Here is a 16,055-nt window from a genome sequence, read left to right as displayed (position 1 = left end):
AAACCTGGCATCTGGCTGCTTTCACTGACCATATTTCCTTTTCTCCTCTGCATGGTTTCAAACTTCTCCTCTGAAGGGAAAATATGCCTTGAACTCGGAGCATTCAGTCTCAGAGATTTGGGCGCATGCTTTGCCCTCCCATGTATAGGGGAAAGACCTCAATATTGATGTAAAATTAATTAATACAATTGTTATATTGGTGTGTGTGTTAGGCCATGAAACTTGCCTGTATCTTCAATGAAACTTGGGCTATATTGATCATTACTTTCATGCATATGGTGCTTGGAGAAAAGTACCTCAACATGCATATATTTGTATTTAATTATATGAAATATTCAATCTAATCAAGGAATTCCAGGAGGCTTCTGCTTTCTGTCACTCTGGGGACAAGCAAATGTCAAGAAGATAAACCCACTTTCAGCATAAAGGTATGTTTCTTACCCCTAAAAGTGTTTATACAAATCCAAAATATCTGCATTTTAAATGTTGTCTTACTTTAATGTTCTATGCCCATTTTTATACTACATTAGAAAAATGAATGTAAACTTGGTGGCTGTGATTGCTTTGCTTTGCACAGAATACTTGATAGGAGTTTTAATGTAAAGGCTCCAGTTGATCCAAAAGACGTCAAAGAGAAGTAGCACTGAAGCTCCTTATCAAAGCATAAAACAAGTGAAATGGGCCTTCAAAACCCACACACCCTTTTTGCAAGAAATGTCTGCTTGTGTCATTTGAACTTTAGAGAAACTTTCCCTGGGAAGTGTTTTGTGGAAAACTTTTATTTATTGAAGTGGCAAACCCTTCTGAATGGCATATTTGCAAGAATTTTAACTAAATGCAAAGCATCTCATATAATTTCCTAACATCATTGCTATGTAAATTGTGAAATGCTTTATGTACCCCACTTGGAGTATACTGAGCTTACTAAACTAATTACTAATGTAAGAAGACATTTAAGTATAGAATATTTATATTAATGGGGAAATCATTAATTAATTAATTACTGGGAGTGCTCAAGCAGCTTCCTCGCCATCTCTGGAGGAGTTCCTTACATGGCTCTTTCTAAATAACAGATTTAAATATTTTCTTCAGTTTCATAGGATTTAGTTGATTGCTTTCTTTGACCAATTAAAAACTGGCTGGTTATTAATAATAACCATACAGCTCACACCTGCCCTTAAACAACATTCTTTTCCCCTCTTGTAAACATTCTTCGCTATCAAAAGATACACTAGCCCTGGACTCACTGTTATTTTGGGAAATGAGATCTTGGTCTCAACTTCCCAAGAGAAAAAGTGCCCCACCAAAGGTGGGCCTACTCGCAAAGATATAACCTCTGCTAAACTTTCTCCACAGAAATATATTGTAATGAAAGTAACCAGTTTATCATTTGTGTTCTGTCATTTGTGTTGTTTTACCTAATGTTTTCTTTTCCTTTAATAATAAAAAATCATGGTTAATTAGTGTGATTAGTTTGCTTGGTTTTAATCATGGTGTCCCCAGAGGTATGTAAAGAACCCCTATGATTAATATAGTGGGAGCCACATCCCTGAACTGGCAATAAAGGAAACAACTTAGAAGAGCTGACCTATCATTTCTTTTTTCTTTGAACTAAACATTTTAGTAATTTTTAAAATAAAATCACTTGGTGGCCAACATTTTAAAACGACCTCTTGCCATGCTACACATGGATGTCTCCACAAAAAGATCAGATGACCAGCCTCTGTGTAATGACATACATCATGGGAAATCAGTGGGAACTGAACCCAGAACTTTCAGCCCTGGTCTCGACCCACTTGAGCTAGTAGCAGGCTGTTATCCTCTGAATGGGCAGTCCATGGAGGGGCACACAATACAAAGCCAGGGTCTTACAGTTGCAACTCACCCACTGCAGCATTTTGCTGGGGTATAATACTCTGGGTAATTGAATTTACTAAGCAGACAAAAACAATTTAGGTGTTTTAATTATCTCAGGGGGACATTATCAACATAGATAGGAAGTTTTTTAATATATGATTCTATCCCAACCGAGTCCATTTAAATTCTCTCAAAGAAGACATCCAACCGTAATCAGAGTTACAGAAATTTTCTGGTTAAGGATTGAATTTTTCATGAATGCCTGGTAACTGAACAAAAATTAGCATTCAGCACATTAGAGGCACACTTCAAAGAGGCTGGAAAGATTGGTGTAATCTAGTCCGTATTTTTTGAATATTCATTTGTATACCAGCATACTGCCAATGTTACAATTGAAAGAGCTCTTAACTACCAATATTTTTCAATACCTTTAATTATCCTTTTTGTGTTTTATATGTTAATGTATTCAGTGACTAGAATTACAGCAGGTATGAGCTGGGCCCAGTGTGCTATCATAGCATGTCTGATTTGCATTTAAAGGAAGTTTGGGACTTCTGTAAAATCTATTTATATCAGAGTGTTATGTTGTGGTGCCAGATAGTGATTGAGGGATATGGAAATGAAGGGAGAGAGAGGATGGTATTGCAATTAAGACATTAGAATGGGGCTCACTCAGGAGACTTCTATTTCTGGCTATGCAACCAACATTGTGTGTGCCCTTGGCCAAGTTTCATCAGGGACTTAATTTCTCTGTGCCTCAGCTCCTCAGCCCCAAGAGATGGATAATAATTCTCCCCTGCTCTCAGGGATGTTATGAAGATGAATTCATTAATGTTTCTGAGATACTAAGATACTACAGCAATAGAGGGACATATCTATCTAAACCAGTGGTTCTCAATCTTTTTACCATTGTGGGCCACATCCAATACTACCTGCGTGGCCCTGAGGACGTTACATGGGTTGCACCTCTGTGCTAATTGGGCCTCAAGCAGTCCGCGGGCCACAGGCTCAGAATCACTGATCTAAACAGATTGATTTTATGAGGTAATGCAGACAACAGTTCCAACCTGTCCTCCCTATGTTTACAAGAGCTGCTTTTAAAACTTAAACAGGCCTTGCTCTTGGAGGAAAAGTGGAACTCTCCAGAGCAGCAGAGGCAGCTTGAATATCAGTCGTTGGAGGAAAAAGACCTGCAGCAGGTTTGGTAGGGTTTGAAGCCCAGGATTTTGTGCCTACACTATTAATTGAGGCTGCAGATTGAGGCCTATAAAACCACCAAGGCCCAGACTGGGCAAACAAAAAAGGGAAGGGTGAGAGTAGTGCCCAGGTACTAAATAGTGCTAAATAACAAAAAGATTTAAATATAAAAGAAATATAAGAACAATGAGAAAAAAAAGCAGTGACCCCGTGGCTAGCTATAGCAAATACAGCAATGCTCTGTCTCAAGCTGCAGGAGGTTGAAAAGGAACTGGAGCAGCATCAGCTCAGTTCTCCCCTATATATCCTCACACTGGAGCATGAGAATGTGTTGAACAGACCCACAGACACTGCTGATGAAGATCTCTGATCAAGAGTGAACATTCAAGTGAAGCACCCCCACGGACACTACTCAAAGCCACAGAAGGGATCAATTGCAGGTGCAAAGGAGAGTTCTGATTTTAATAAACATTTCTCCCTTCTTACTTGGCTTCCATAGCATAGTCCTAGTACAGACGCAGGCAATTATTATTCCATACGTTTTGACCCCACCAATCAATAGAGTCACCCTGCTGCTCAGCTGCAGTCAAGAAGTGCACAACTAAGGAGGGGCTGGCTGTGTGCTGGGTTAGTCCCCCAGCCAAGTGAAAGCAGCCTGCAGGTAGTTTTAAATTATACTGCCAATGGCCCTGAGGGACTAACCACCAAGGGACCAGCAAAGTGCTGGCAAACCCTGGCCGCATCACCTTTTTCTCATTCATGCTCACTACAGCGGCCGCAGGGAAGGTGGAGGTGCAGGAGTGCAACACTGTCTATGCCACCAGATACTCCTCCTGCACCAGTGTTAGAACCACTTTACCACCAGCAGAACAAAGCCAAGTGGCTCTAATACAGCCCAAGATTAGGACCAGTGTCTGCGTAGGCAGACCATCGAATGTGTGATTTTTGCTGTTCGCTTGACTTCAAAACCTCCGCTCGCAACAGCATGACCAGACTGACTGAAGAATCAAGCATTACGCAGCACCTGAAATGCCTTAGCAGACCCTGTGGAAGCATTTCCTTATTTCCAGATCTGTAGAGGTCTCAGAGTGCCCTCTGGTGGGGATACAAAGGCAGTGGATAGCACTCCGGCTGTTCTGGTAATTCACTGTCTTGAATGGAAACAAATAAGGAGGCAGAGTCAGAAAAATAAATTATTACACCTTTTTGTTTTGAGCTCAAAAAATGGTAGGAACCTCGAGCCTAAAATAAACTTCACTGTGTGTAAATTTTGTAAAATTGGAGACAAATTCCATGCGGAATATTAAAACGTAAATGTCATTGACCCAAAACCAGCCATGTGGTGTGAGATAGCTATGTTAGGGGTGCTGAGAATCCAAATTTTTTTTTAAGCCTTCGGGATTATTTAAGTGCATGTTTTAAGATAGGTACCTTAAATAGGCATCTTGTCTAAGGATTCTGCAGGAGATTTGTCTTTCTTAAAACAGGCTCCTTTAGGGCCCAATGGGTAGTTAGTATCTCTCAAAGTATTATCCAACATGACAGTGTAGCTTGACTGGCTTAGAACTGAGCAGGGAACTTCACTATTATTGATTTTACAAATCCCTTCCTTGAATGTAATAGTTTAATAATTTTACCTTCATAATTTCTACAGTAAGTTCATTTCTTTTGCCTTTCCTGCTTCCTGTGAAGATTACTAAACCATCATCCCTTGCTTTTCTTCTTAGATCTCTGCAGGAGTATTCTTTGCTCCATCACAGACAGAGGTGACTAACAGAACTCGAAAAATCACACTAATCCACCTGGTCAAGTGGAGAAGGTATCATGGGATGCCAGAAGATCCAGACTTCATCCACTTCAATATTGGAAGAAAACACACAAGCCAATGAAAGAAGAGCTTAACTATGAGTAGTAAGATGGCATACCAGATAATACTTTATTTGATGGACGCATAAATGCACAAAACATTTTACAGACAAGTAAAAGAGAATGTCCCTTCCCAAAGAGCTTAATGCTTTGATCCTACAAGGAGAGGAATGCAGGCCAGTCCCTCTGTTTGCATAACGCCCCACAAACTTAAATGGGGCTCTGCACAAACACCTATCTCTGCACATATTGCAAGATGGGGCATGTAACATGGTGTAGGATCGTTAACACTGTAGGGTAGGGAGATGAAAGGTTATCAATGATTAGATCATGTGGTTGCTTTGCTTAGGGAGTGTAGATCTGAAGAGAGCTGTGAGTGTAGATATTAATGAAACTATTAGTAAAAGAATGAGTAGGGTTTATAGGCCACAATGAATCAGTGTTTTAAGGAGAGGGTAAAGGCCTAACAGGTCAGGTCACAAAGTGACCTTAGTATCTTTGATGCAACTTCTTTATCCCAACAGGAAAATAAGCCAGTTTCTGCATTTGGATTTTTAGATAATCTCTTAAAATGCAGGGATTCACGGGACCATCAACATTAGAGTACTTTTACATTTTAAAAATAAAACAATTTTCACCAATTACACCCTAAAAACTTACATACGACGCTTGCAAATAGAACATTTTAATCTCTTTTTGACAAGTGGTTAGCCAATATTTGGGTTGTTTCTGTTAAGGGGAGAAATTGATGAGAGACAGGTATTTCTTTGGTGCAACCCTATTTATTTATAAAAAGTGTACACAAAGTCCTGTTTCCCTGAACACAGGCAGAATCAAACAACTGGAGACAGTTTTTTTGCTCATAGTTCCAAGCCTCTTTCCAGCCAGCACTTTACCCAAAGCTCTCAGCTTTTTCTCAGGATCATGTTAAAAATGCTTTTATGCTGTCTCCGGGCTTCCTTGCTGCCTTCTCTCTCTCTGTGTGTGTGACACACACACACACACCTCATTAAACAATATGCAGCCTCTTGCATTTGCAATCTGTTCCCAGTGAAACCCTTCTGCCCACATAGCTCAGATTCCTGACTGACCTTGCAAGTAGCCTGCATTTCGGGCAGAGGTGCCTATTGTTTTTGATATCTATTCTATTAAGGAGCTTAATTGCTTTTTACATTTATTCTGAATGAAGGGCAGCTGTTCCACCCACCAGCTTCAATAAATTTCCAATCAACACCCTGCATAACAATACATTATTTTCTTATTCTGCACCATTTTCTGCTATTGCTTATGAAATTTCAGCAGCCTTGTTAACACCTTGCTAAACCCATGCATGAGCACCACTCTGGAAGTCCTGCTTTTCCTCCCACTGCTTAAGGGAACTGCTTTTCATTTATGTCTGCCATGTATATATCATTTTCCTTTACAATGTATCAGAGGGGTAGCCGTGTTAGTTTGTATCCACAAACACCACGAGGAGTGAGGTGGCACCTTGAAGACTAACAGATTTATTTGGGCATAAGCTATCATGGGTAAAAATACCCCACTTCTTCAGATGCCCTTACAATGCTTGTCACCTTCCATGTGCTGAGAAAGTGGGCATGGACAGAGTGTAGGAGAAACAGGGTCCAGCAGAAAAAAATAAAAAATCATTCAAGGGACAAGAGGGTTATCCCACAAGGAAGAGCACTGAAATTCCCAGAGCTTTCAGTAAAGATAAGAGAGTCCCAGGCCCTTGTTTCCTCTACATGAGTTAAACAAAACAATTAATTCCATGGCATATGAGAAGAGTTCTGGTTCAGGTTTTACAGCCAGCTGTTTCTGGACAATGTTTTTGTTACTGTACAAAATTAATCCAAAGAGAAATGCTTTCTCTGGGAGACTGAACTCTCTGATTATGAGTAGAGAAGATCTGAACAGAAATTCGAAAGCTTAGTCCTAGAGATCCCTCCTAAATCAGAATTGTACCATTCTAAGGAAGATTGTTATGAAATGTCAAAATAATTTCTAGACCATTCACCCATCCTGACCCATTAAGATTCCTAAAAGCTAAGCAGGCTTGTGCCAAGAGGCCCTAACTAGGTTGGAGTCCTGTTGTGCTGGGTGCTGTATAGACCTATAGCAAAAGGCAGACCCAGCCTCACAGAAGAGCTTATAATCTAGTTTAAGCCAAAACATCACAGGCGGGAGGAACAAAAACAGTATAGGGGCTATCGTATAATATACTCCTGGCTATGCATATACTAAAAAATAACTTCCCATTTACACCCTTCAAACATCTAACTTCCATCCCTCCTCAACACAATCATCTCTTGAGCTGGAGTTGAACATACTTAACAGTCTGTTTGCATAGGTCGGTCCTTCCAGAACTCCTTCCAATTAATCACTATCTTTGATAATGAGATTCCCAGAACTGAACACAATTTCTGGCAGAGGTGCAATGGAGCTGTAGAGAGGAAATCTATTACCCTCTATTCATTGATAGGATCTCTCTATGTATGCAGCCTGTAACTGCACCCATCTTTTCTTTGCAGCTGCCAAATCATATTGCAAACTCATGTTTGATATGATATAAATCCTCCCAAGTCTCTCCTGGCATTACTATTCTCCAGGTTTTTCTCTCTAATCTCTATGGATCCTTTTGTTTTATTACTCTGCCCTCACTGGTATTTGTGCCTACTTTCAATTTAATACTACTTGCAAATTTCAATAATTTGGTGTTTATTTCCTCTTACAAATCAATAATGAAGATACTGAATACGACTAGACCTGACCCAGGTCCCTGCTGGACTCCTCTGATCTCACACCAAATCCAAAGTAAAAATTTATTATCTTCCTGGAGCTTGGGCTTTACTGGACAAAATGTTGGAATTAAAAAACTAAACCAAAAAACCAACAACCAAAACTTCATCCAGTTCCACAGTTGGTTGAAGAATTATTTTGCCCAGTATTTTTCATAATTTTCCTTCTCTTTTTTTGTTCATTTTTTTTTACCAGTTTTATATTTAGCATAGTTCAGTAACCACAGATAATAAAAGCCACATTAGCTTACATTTCTTTTGATAACTCAAGGAGCAATATGGCATTTTGAGGTGAAAGTATTTATCACCTTAAAACTTCAGGATAAAGCTGAATAATACACAACAATATAATTTTTATTTTGTTTTATTGACATTCATTAGTGAAGAAAATGTAAATTTTATCTTTCTGATGTGTTACAACTGCTTTCTGGTGGTTGGACAGCTCCTACTGTTGATTTAAAGGCTAAATAATAATATTTTCCAAATTGCATGATTAGTTTTTACATTTTTAATTCTCATATGGTATTGCTCTCTCTGGGTACAAAAAATGGCCCATATAACTCAATTATTTTTCAGATCTAATTGTTATTCTATCTAGTTTTAAAGATACATTCAAATAAAAAGATATTTAAAGTTACTTGCAGTAAGTGCACAAATACAACAGCAAATAAAGCTGATGACATCTTACTAAAACTTTTTTTTTAAAGTTCATAGAATAAATAGAAGTCTTCAAACACATGCAATATTTGGCTCATGTGTTTTCTCTCAAAATATCATTGCACTATTTAATATCTACTTCATTCAAAGACATCCATCTCCTGTCACAAAGGCTAAAAGACAGTTCCATTTATACAAGAAATTATCAGTGCTCATGATTTAGTAACAGTCTGGTACAAATGGCAATTCATGGCAATTACATGTAGTGCAGTATCGGTGGCAATAAATAAACTGGCTGCTTGATTTTAAACTTCACAGAGACTACAAGGAAAAAAGCAGATGCTGATTTTTTAAATGAAAGCTCAAAAATAATATTTTCTTGGCTACAGAAATTTTTTGTCCCTTTCTATGTTAAGAGCTAACAGTATTCTTGCAAGCACCTTGCATAAAACTGGGAGGGACAGGAAAGAAAATTCTAACAAATACTGGGCTTTTCTGATTGAAAGCACATGGGCTTATTATAGCAGGGGAACAAAAATATGTTTTCAAATGGCTGTTACTTCTGGCAAGTTTACAACACCTGGATGGAAACAGGTTTCTATGAAAAATGATGAAAGCTAAGTAGAAAATATCCTCACTTTGTTATAAAACCACTTAGTGGATTGTTTTCTTTATATACAAAACCTGTAGCGAAAAGTCAAATATAAGATCAAAAGCTGCTTTCCCTTGCTTGTACCATATTCTGTTACTAAATACTTTTGTGGTTCTTCCCTGCATGATATTTCAAGCACACACCTTTTTCCAAGACTGCTTTTGCTAAACGATCTTTTCAAACAAGACAGTTTTCCAATCTGTTCAGTGACTCTGGCTCCCAGGAAATGGTTGCCATATTATCTTGTGAGTGTGAAAACTAGTCTCTTTAGGGATTGTTTGTAAGGTGTGATTTTCAGTGTTAGCAAGAGAACACAATGTAAAGCATTTTTCCTTCCACAATCCAGTGCAATACTGAAAAAAATAAAGTGAATCACACAGAATACAGATGTGCCAGAAGAAACAGCAGTAGTGGAAATGTGTTATTTTTCCAGGCACATAGCAGGCTTGTTGACCTCAAAACATAGTACTTGTTCAAGTTTATCATACCAGGAAAAACAAAACAAAAACAGAAAAATGTCTCATCAATTCAAGCATAACAGCCACACGCTCTGATAACCCACTTCATCCACAAGGGCAAAATGAAATTAACACAGATGCTAAGCTGACTACTTTGTTTAGCACTTCCAGAAGCACAAATGCTCCCTGTTGCTGTTACTCCAATGTCTCAAATAACATGGTCAATAACCTTGCTATGCTAGGTCAAGTTAGGCTAGCTACAGAATTCATATTCTTCCATCCACGGATTGTGGTGTTGTTTTTTTTTTCCAGTGCATCTTAAAAAAAACAAACACCTTTCAGAAGGTTAGCAAGTTAAATCCTAATACAGCAACTGCAGTGTCAGAACATTTTGCACTCAACTGAACAGTAAAATAAACAAATTAGTTACAATATATCTGGTACATATTTACAAACTGTACAAAGTTTACACACTTCTCCCATTAGGCACAAAGTTGATTTGTCAAACTCAGGAGGCAATAGAAAAAAAAAATTGGAGGTGGGTTCTTGGTATTTCTTTAAAAGTCTAGCCATAAAAATGCAGTCCTTCATCGTAAGCTAGTTTGCTTAGGGAGCTTGGCTCCCATTAGGATGCCAGAAGTTAGAGTTGCAGGGCCCTTCATCTGCATGCTGGAACCCACCATGGTTGGGAAGCTCCGATTCCTTCGAATGCCAGTGTTCAGCTGAATACCGCCGATAGCACTTGTTGCAGAAGGGCAGCCCAACTGAAGGCCTTCTGGGGCCAAGCCTCGGGGAACAAAGGCCCTTACTGGCCCTTGTGCCCCACAGAGAAGAGGTCCCTCATCATCAGTTAAGGGAGGCACTTGCATTTGCCCCGAGCTAACTACTTTGGCAATCCCGAACCGCTTTACTTTGTCCACAAGGTTAAGGTTGGAGACAGACACATCAGTCTGACTCTCACTGTTCCTGATGTTCTTTTTCTCTCTCACCTCCTTCAAAATGGAACTGGCAGGTTTGGAAGCAAGGAAGTTGTCATAAGGAGGGCTGGTACACTTGAACTCAAAAGCAGGTGGGGAAGAAGAGGGAGTCTGAATAGGTGAGTTCGGAGGAGTGGAAGGAATGATTGCCATCTTAGGAGAGTATGGGTTCAGGATGGTGCCCTTGCTGGCCCTGTCCCAGCTGTGTGGATTGTACACTGCTGCTGAGATGCCTCGTTCTTTAAGCAGCCACACCAGGCCCAAGGATGTGCTCATCGTAGTTGTGGATTCCCGAAGGTTAGTGAAGGATTCTGCCAAGCTTAAACGCCGAGGGGTGCATGGGGTAGCAACCGGGGTGCCTTTCAAATTGCCAAGGCTGCTGCAAGCTGGAGTAGGTGCCGCATTAAGGCTGAAAACAAAGGAAGAAAAGGTGAATTAATGAGCCTGGGTAAAGATTTTCAACATGAACAAATATTCCATTTATAAGGGAGCCTGAAAAGCCGACGCAAAAGATCTGCTAACTGTTGGGAATGCTGGATACAGGCACTGAGTTCTAAAGATCATCACTTTGAACATCTGGAGCTCAGCTTTAAACACCATTTTTGTCCAGAACGGCTGGATTAATGATTTCCCAGCGCCCTGCATCAAACATCCTTTGACATAACCACAAATAAATCGTCTTTAATAATTCAGCTGCTAGAGCGTTTCCTCTTCAGCCACTGACTAGAATGGGATCAGTACTTGGCCCTAACTCCCAATGACTTCAACAGGACAAGGATTAAGTAAATTGGAGTTGGCCACTGACTTCAATGAGACCAGGATATGGCTCAGAGCGGCAACTCCCCACCCACCAAACTGCTAATGGTTCCAGCAATGCTGTATCTTACTATCCCATGGGAGAAGCAGGTGGGAAGCAGAACCTGTTCTGATCAACTGGCTGCAGAAGTGGTTGTAACAGAGAACTGAGAGTTGGTATTTTAGCATCCGTCTGATTAAAACAAGCCCTTTTATTAAACTGAGCAAAAAAAGGGGAAAAAAAAGACTTGGTCCCTGATTTTTGGAGGTGCTGACCACTCGCTATCAGAAAGACTCCCATTAAGTACCACACCTTTGAAAAAAGCAGGCCACTGATTATCAATAGTTTGTTAGATGAATAATCGATAACTCAGCAGCAAACCCAATACAATACGGGTCAGTTTTATTGTTATGTTTGGTGTCCACAGATTTCATGCTTATTTGCATAGTCTTGAACCAGGGAAAGCATTGAACATCCCCTGCCCAACCCTCTCCCATCTAAAGAAACAAAAACAATCCCAACAGCAGGTCAGGAACAACCAGCACATTAAATATAAAACACAGGCAACAAACATTGTAAACACACATGCAGGCATATTTCTTGTTTCTGACCAATAGCATTTTTTATTCTATTGGTTAAAAAAATGTATAACCTGTGGCACTAATTTTGATGAGTTTTCCCCTCCCCAGTGGCTGGTCCTTCTCACATGAATGGAAATTCAACTTTACTTTTAATTCTTCAGAAATGCAAGTTTAGTGGTGACAAGAGTTACAATCTGGATCCAGTGCGCCTAAGTGAATTCTGAGGCCCTGCATCTTCAGCACCCTGCAGGCATACTGCGGTCATCCTTAAAAACTTGCTGTCTGTATGAGCCCTACTGAAACCTACTAAAGTCAAAAGGAGGGCTTGTATTATCAATGGATACTGGATAAGACCCCATTACAGTGTTCTAGGCATGCCCTACCACAAATATATGTAACATTTCAAATACACATCTTCATGCAGGTGAATTCCAAAATGCTTTACAGACTTTAGAGAGTGATTTCCAACAATAGGGATCTCCTCACCCTTTACTGAAATTCAGCCTCTTTGGCCATGTCTCGATGAGCAAAAAAATGTTTTTTCAATCCAGTTTAACTCCCCTTAATGGCTGCATAGCCCCTTTAAGAATGTTTGAAAGGGCTACGCTGTGTCTACATGGACACTAAGGAGGAGGTTCAACTGAGTTAAGCTAAAGGCTTGTCTACTCTTGCAAATGTACCAAAATAGCTATTCTGGAATGATTATTTGGTACATATCCAAGTGCAGATAAGGCCTAAATCAAAAAAACACACCTTTTTCTCCCATGCAGACAATACTGTAGGGTTTCCGGAGACTGGTCCTATTTTAACTCTAGGGGCAGGTCTACACTTCACATGGTGCATTGGCGCAGCTGTGTCACTGTGGTGGTTTAATGAAGATGCTCTACATCAATGGGAGAGAGCTCTCCTGTCAGCATAGTTAAACAACCTCCCTGAGAGACAGTAGCTATGTCAACAGGAGAAGCTCTCCCACCATCATAGTGCTGTCTATCATAGGAGGTTAGGTAGGTGTAACTACGTTGGACAGAGGATGTGGATTTTTCACATCCCTGAGTGATGTAGTTATACCAGTGTAAGTTTTCAGGGTAGACCAGACCTGGGTAATGGATTGCCAGTTCACTCAAGTTAATTTACACTACTTCAAATGCAAGTCGACACACTCCACAAATACTCCAACTCAGCCTAAGTGGCATTTGGTAATTAATTAACTTGAATGAAGACAGGACCACAAACTCTAGACTAGACATATCCTGAAAGGGTGTAACCTGGTGGGTTATTTATTTATTTATTTGACACAGTTGTAAAGCACCCATCATTAAAAGCTTAGTTTTCAAGCTTATAAGCACCATTTAAGGAAGTCCAAGTTCTATCCCTTTTCCGTGGCCAAGTAAGGCCTCCGCAAGCAGGACCAGCATAATTCTGCTGTGGAAGATCAGGTAGGAGCCCATGCACTGCACTCTCTGCTCTGTGGGGATTCCCTGCATCTCAGCAGTGGACCTATAACACCACAAATCTGTTGACTATTCTAGAAAGGGAACATATCAGTCTCCAGGGGCTACTGCATTTTATTCTGCAGCTGTAGTTTTGTCAAAGGGAAATCCAAATAATGCCAGATATGAAGTGCAGTAAAGCACAGTGTTTGAATAGCTAAAGCAGTTTATCCATCATAATTTGAAAAGCATCCTCTCTCAGCTACTATGGAATGTATTTTCTTGCACCACCTGGTGGCTTTTACCTGTAAGTGCAGCACCTGTCTGCAGTGCCAAATAGCTTGACAAGCAGATATACTGCGGCTGGTCCACACTCTTTACATTTCCTTACTGCTTGTCTGGGCAGTGAGTAGTGTTGGGGGAGGACCTCTCATTGTAGCTGGGAAGATAACACGTCACTAAAGTGCACGCGTGCACGCACACATATACACACACACACACGGTACAAGGCTGTGAAAGGGGGGAAGCTAGTGAGGAACTTTTCCTATGGCAATAGATTAAAGCTGAATCTTCATACCTCTGATTAGTTTGGCAACATTAAGAGCAATGGACAACATGACAACCACTATAATACATCTCCTAAATTGGCTAAAAGTAGGGGTGCAAAAGCATGGGAATAGAGAAAACAGGAGAAAGTTTACTCTGTGAACTGATTTTTAGTGCGAAACCAAAGAAATGTTGGAAACTAAACTTGGGACACTACAGATAACGGTCAATTTTTAAAGAAGTCCTATTGAAAAAAAAACCCCAAACCACCACTGTCATAGGTATTCTGTTTCATTTCAAATTATAGACTAAATTGCTTCTTAGTAACTACCCTATTGACAGAAATGCCCTCTCTCCACACTTCTTCCATCTCCAATTTGATTTTATTTCTAGAAACTCAGGCTTACATTTCTGCTGCGCTGCCACTGCAGATACACATTAAAATGCAACAGAAAGCCAGTGCTGCATGAAAACAATTTTTATATTGGCATCACTTTCTTAGCATTGCCTTAATTGGGAATACTTTGCCCACCCAACAGAACCACTGCAGGGTATCCTAAATACAATCACAAAACAAAAACAAAGACAGACCCAGAAGGGCCTAAGTGCTTCAAACTAGGGACAGCTTCAGGATAAGGTCTAGGAAAAATCAGCACCTTGCTTTGCTACATGAAATTTAGTCTGATTAGAATGTAACCTGGGTTAGAATGTTAGGTTAAAATGTAACCGAGTGGGTAAATATCTACAACTTTTTGGGTTAGCTGGTGCCACACACACTAGAATTTCTTCTATACGACCCCGCCAGCACAGACACTGCTGGCAGTGTTTGCTCACCCCCTGCCACGTTGGGTCATAGTGTCTGCCCTATATCTCCTCTCAGCATAACGTGACATAATGCAGTTTCATCCTCCTCCTCACATGACCTGTGAAGAATCATTTACAGTTTGAGAAGCTCCTCCTCACCAACAGTTCTGTTGACAGCATCACATATTTCTGAATGAATGGTGCCAGGCCAACTTTGTCCCTGAGAATTTGCTAAAATGAAGCTGAGTTTAGTTACTGGTTGTAGCAAACTTGTTAAGTTTAGTAACCAATGAATCTCAAGGAGATTATTATGGCCATTATTAACAGCCCAAACAATGTCTACACTTTAGGAGAGATGTTGCAGCAAAATAAAAGTAACTTATTTAAATGGTGGTGCTGGAAGGGAAAAGCCACTCATAGCATGGTTCTTAATTTATACCACATGGAAGTGTAAGTGTAAACAGTTCAATTTCCCATAATGAATTTGTACTTCCTTTCCAAATACCCATAATCCAGCAGGTGTTCACATTCCCTTAGTTCTCAAAAGTTCTGCTTTGGCTACCAGTAGTTGGGCCAATTTGATTTCTAAGCACTGCCCTTCATTAATGTAGATCAGGGGTCGGCAGCCTTTCAGAAGTGGTGTGCCGAGTCTTCATTTATTCACTCTAATTTAAGGTTTCACGTGCCAATAATACATTTTAACCTTTTTAGAAGGTCTTTTTCTATAAGTCTATACTATATAACTAAACTATTGCTGTATGTAAAGTAAATAAGGTTTCAGAATATTTAAGAAGCTTCATTTAAAAATAAATTAAAATGGCGAGCCCCCTGGACTGGTGGCCAGGACCTGGGCAGTGTGAGTGCCACTGAAACTCAGCTTGTGTGCTGCTTTTGGCACCCGTGCCATCGGTTGCCTACACCTGATCTAGATCTCTCAATTGGCTTGCGAATGAGGATGACAGTAGTACTCTCCCTTGTGCAGGCTGAAGATGGTAGAAGGGTGAGAAAACTGGGTGTAGTCTTTCTAAATGGAAAGAATACTTTACATACTGGCCTCCACCTAGTTCTGGTGAGTCCATCTTTAGGTGTAAAGTCCATTCACCCTCTTTAGTCATCAAATCCTAACCCTCTTGATTAACACAGTGCCTATTAGTGCCAATTATTATGAGGTGACTGTTCACTAAGGACTAGATTGAGACCATCAATTCATTTTCAAACAGTCCCTCTCGTGTGGCAGTGGGCTCTCAGAAGCTTAAGAGTCCACCATCAAACTAGAGAGAGCGTTTGAACAATTTTGTGGAGGCTGGTTGAGTCCCTTCCCTCCCTCACCTGGCCAGTGCTGAATCCTCTCTTCAGATTCAAGAGAAGAAAGTTATCTCTGGAGCTTCTAAAATTACCTTTGCTTTATTTATTTATTTTTTCCCCTTGTACCAAGG

The 16,055-nt window shown here is 40.1% G+C and overlaps 1 protein-coding gene across 8 annotated transcripts in view; it reads right to left on the bottom strand.

Annotated features, from left to right (window-relative positions):
* Window positions 1-9,783: 9,783 nt before the first annotated feature.
* TRAK1 (trafficking kinesin protein 1) overlaps window positions 9,784-16,055 on the bottom strand; it is a 122,816-nt gene continuing 116,544 nt past the window's right edge. For 6 of the 8 annotated variants that reach the window (XM_030551193.1, XM_030551194.1, XM_030551190.1 and 3 more), the window contains one exon: window positions 9,784-10,871. In XM_030551193.1, coding sequence (XP_030407053.1) covers window positions 10,073-10,871 — 799 coding nt within the window. In that variant the 3' untranslated portion in view covers window positions 9,784-10,072. Of the gene's footprint in view, window positions 10,872-14,649; window positions 14,739-16,055 lie in introns of all 8 variants that reach the window. The other 2 variants (XM_030551196.1, XM_030551195.1) reach the window with 1 other exon arrangement.

This window comes from Gopherus evgoodei, chromosome 2 (assembly GCF_007399415.2).
Source record: "Gopherus evgoodei ecotype Sinaloan lineage chromosome 2, rGopEvg1_v1.p, whole genome shotgun sequence".
Classification (NCBI taxonomy): domain Eukaryota; kingdom Metazoa; phylum Chordata; order Testudines; family Testudinidae; genus Gopherus; species Gopherus evgoodei.
The sequence above is the reverse complement of the archived record's forward strand: the minus strand, read 5'-3'. Positions and strand labels throughout refer to the sequence as shown.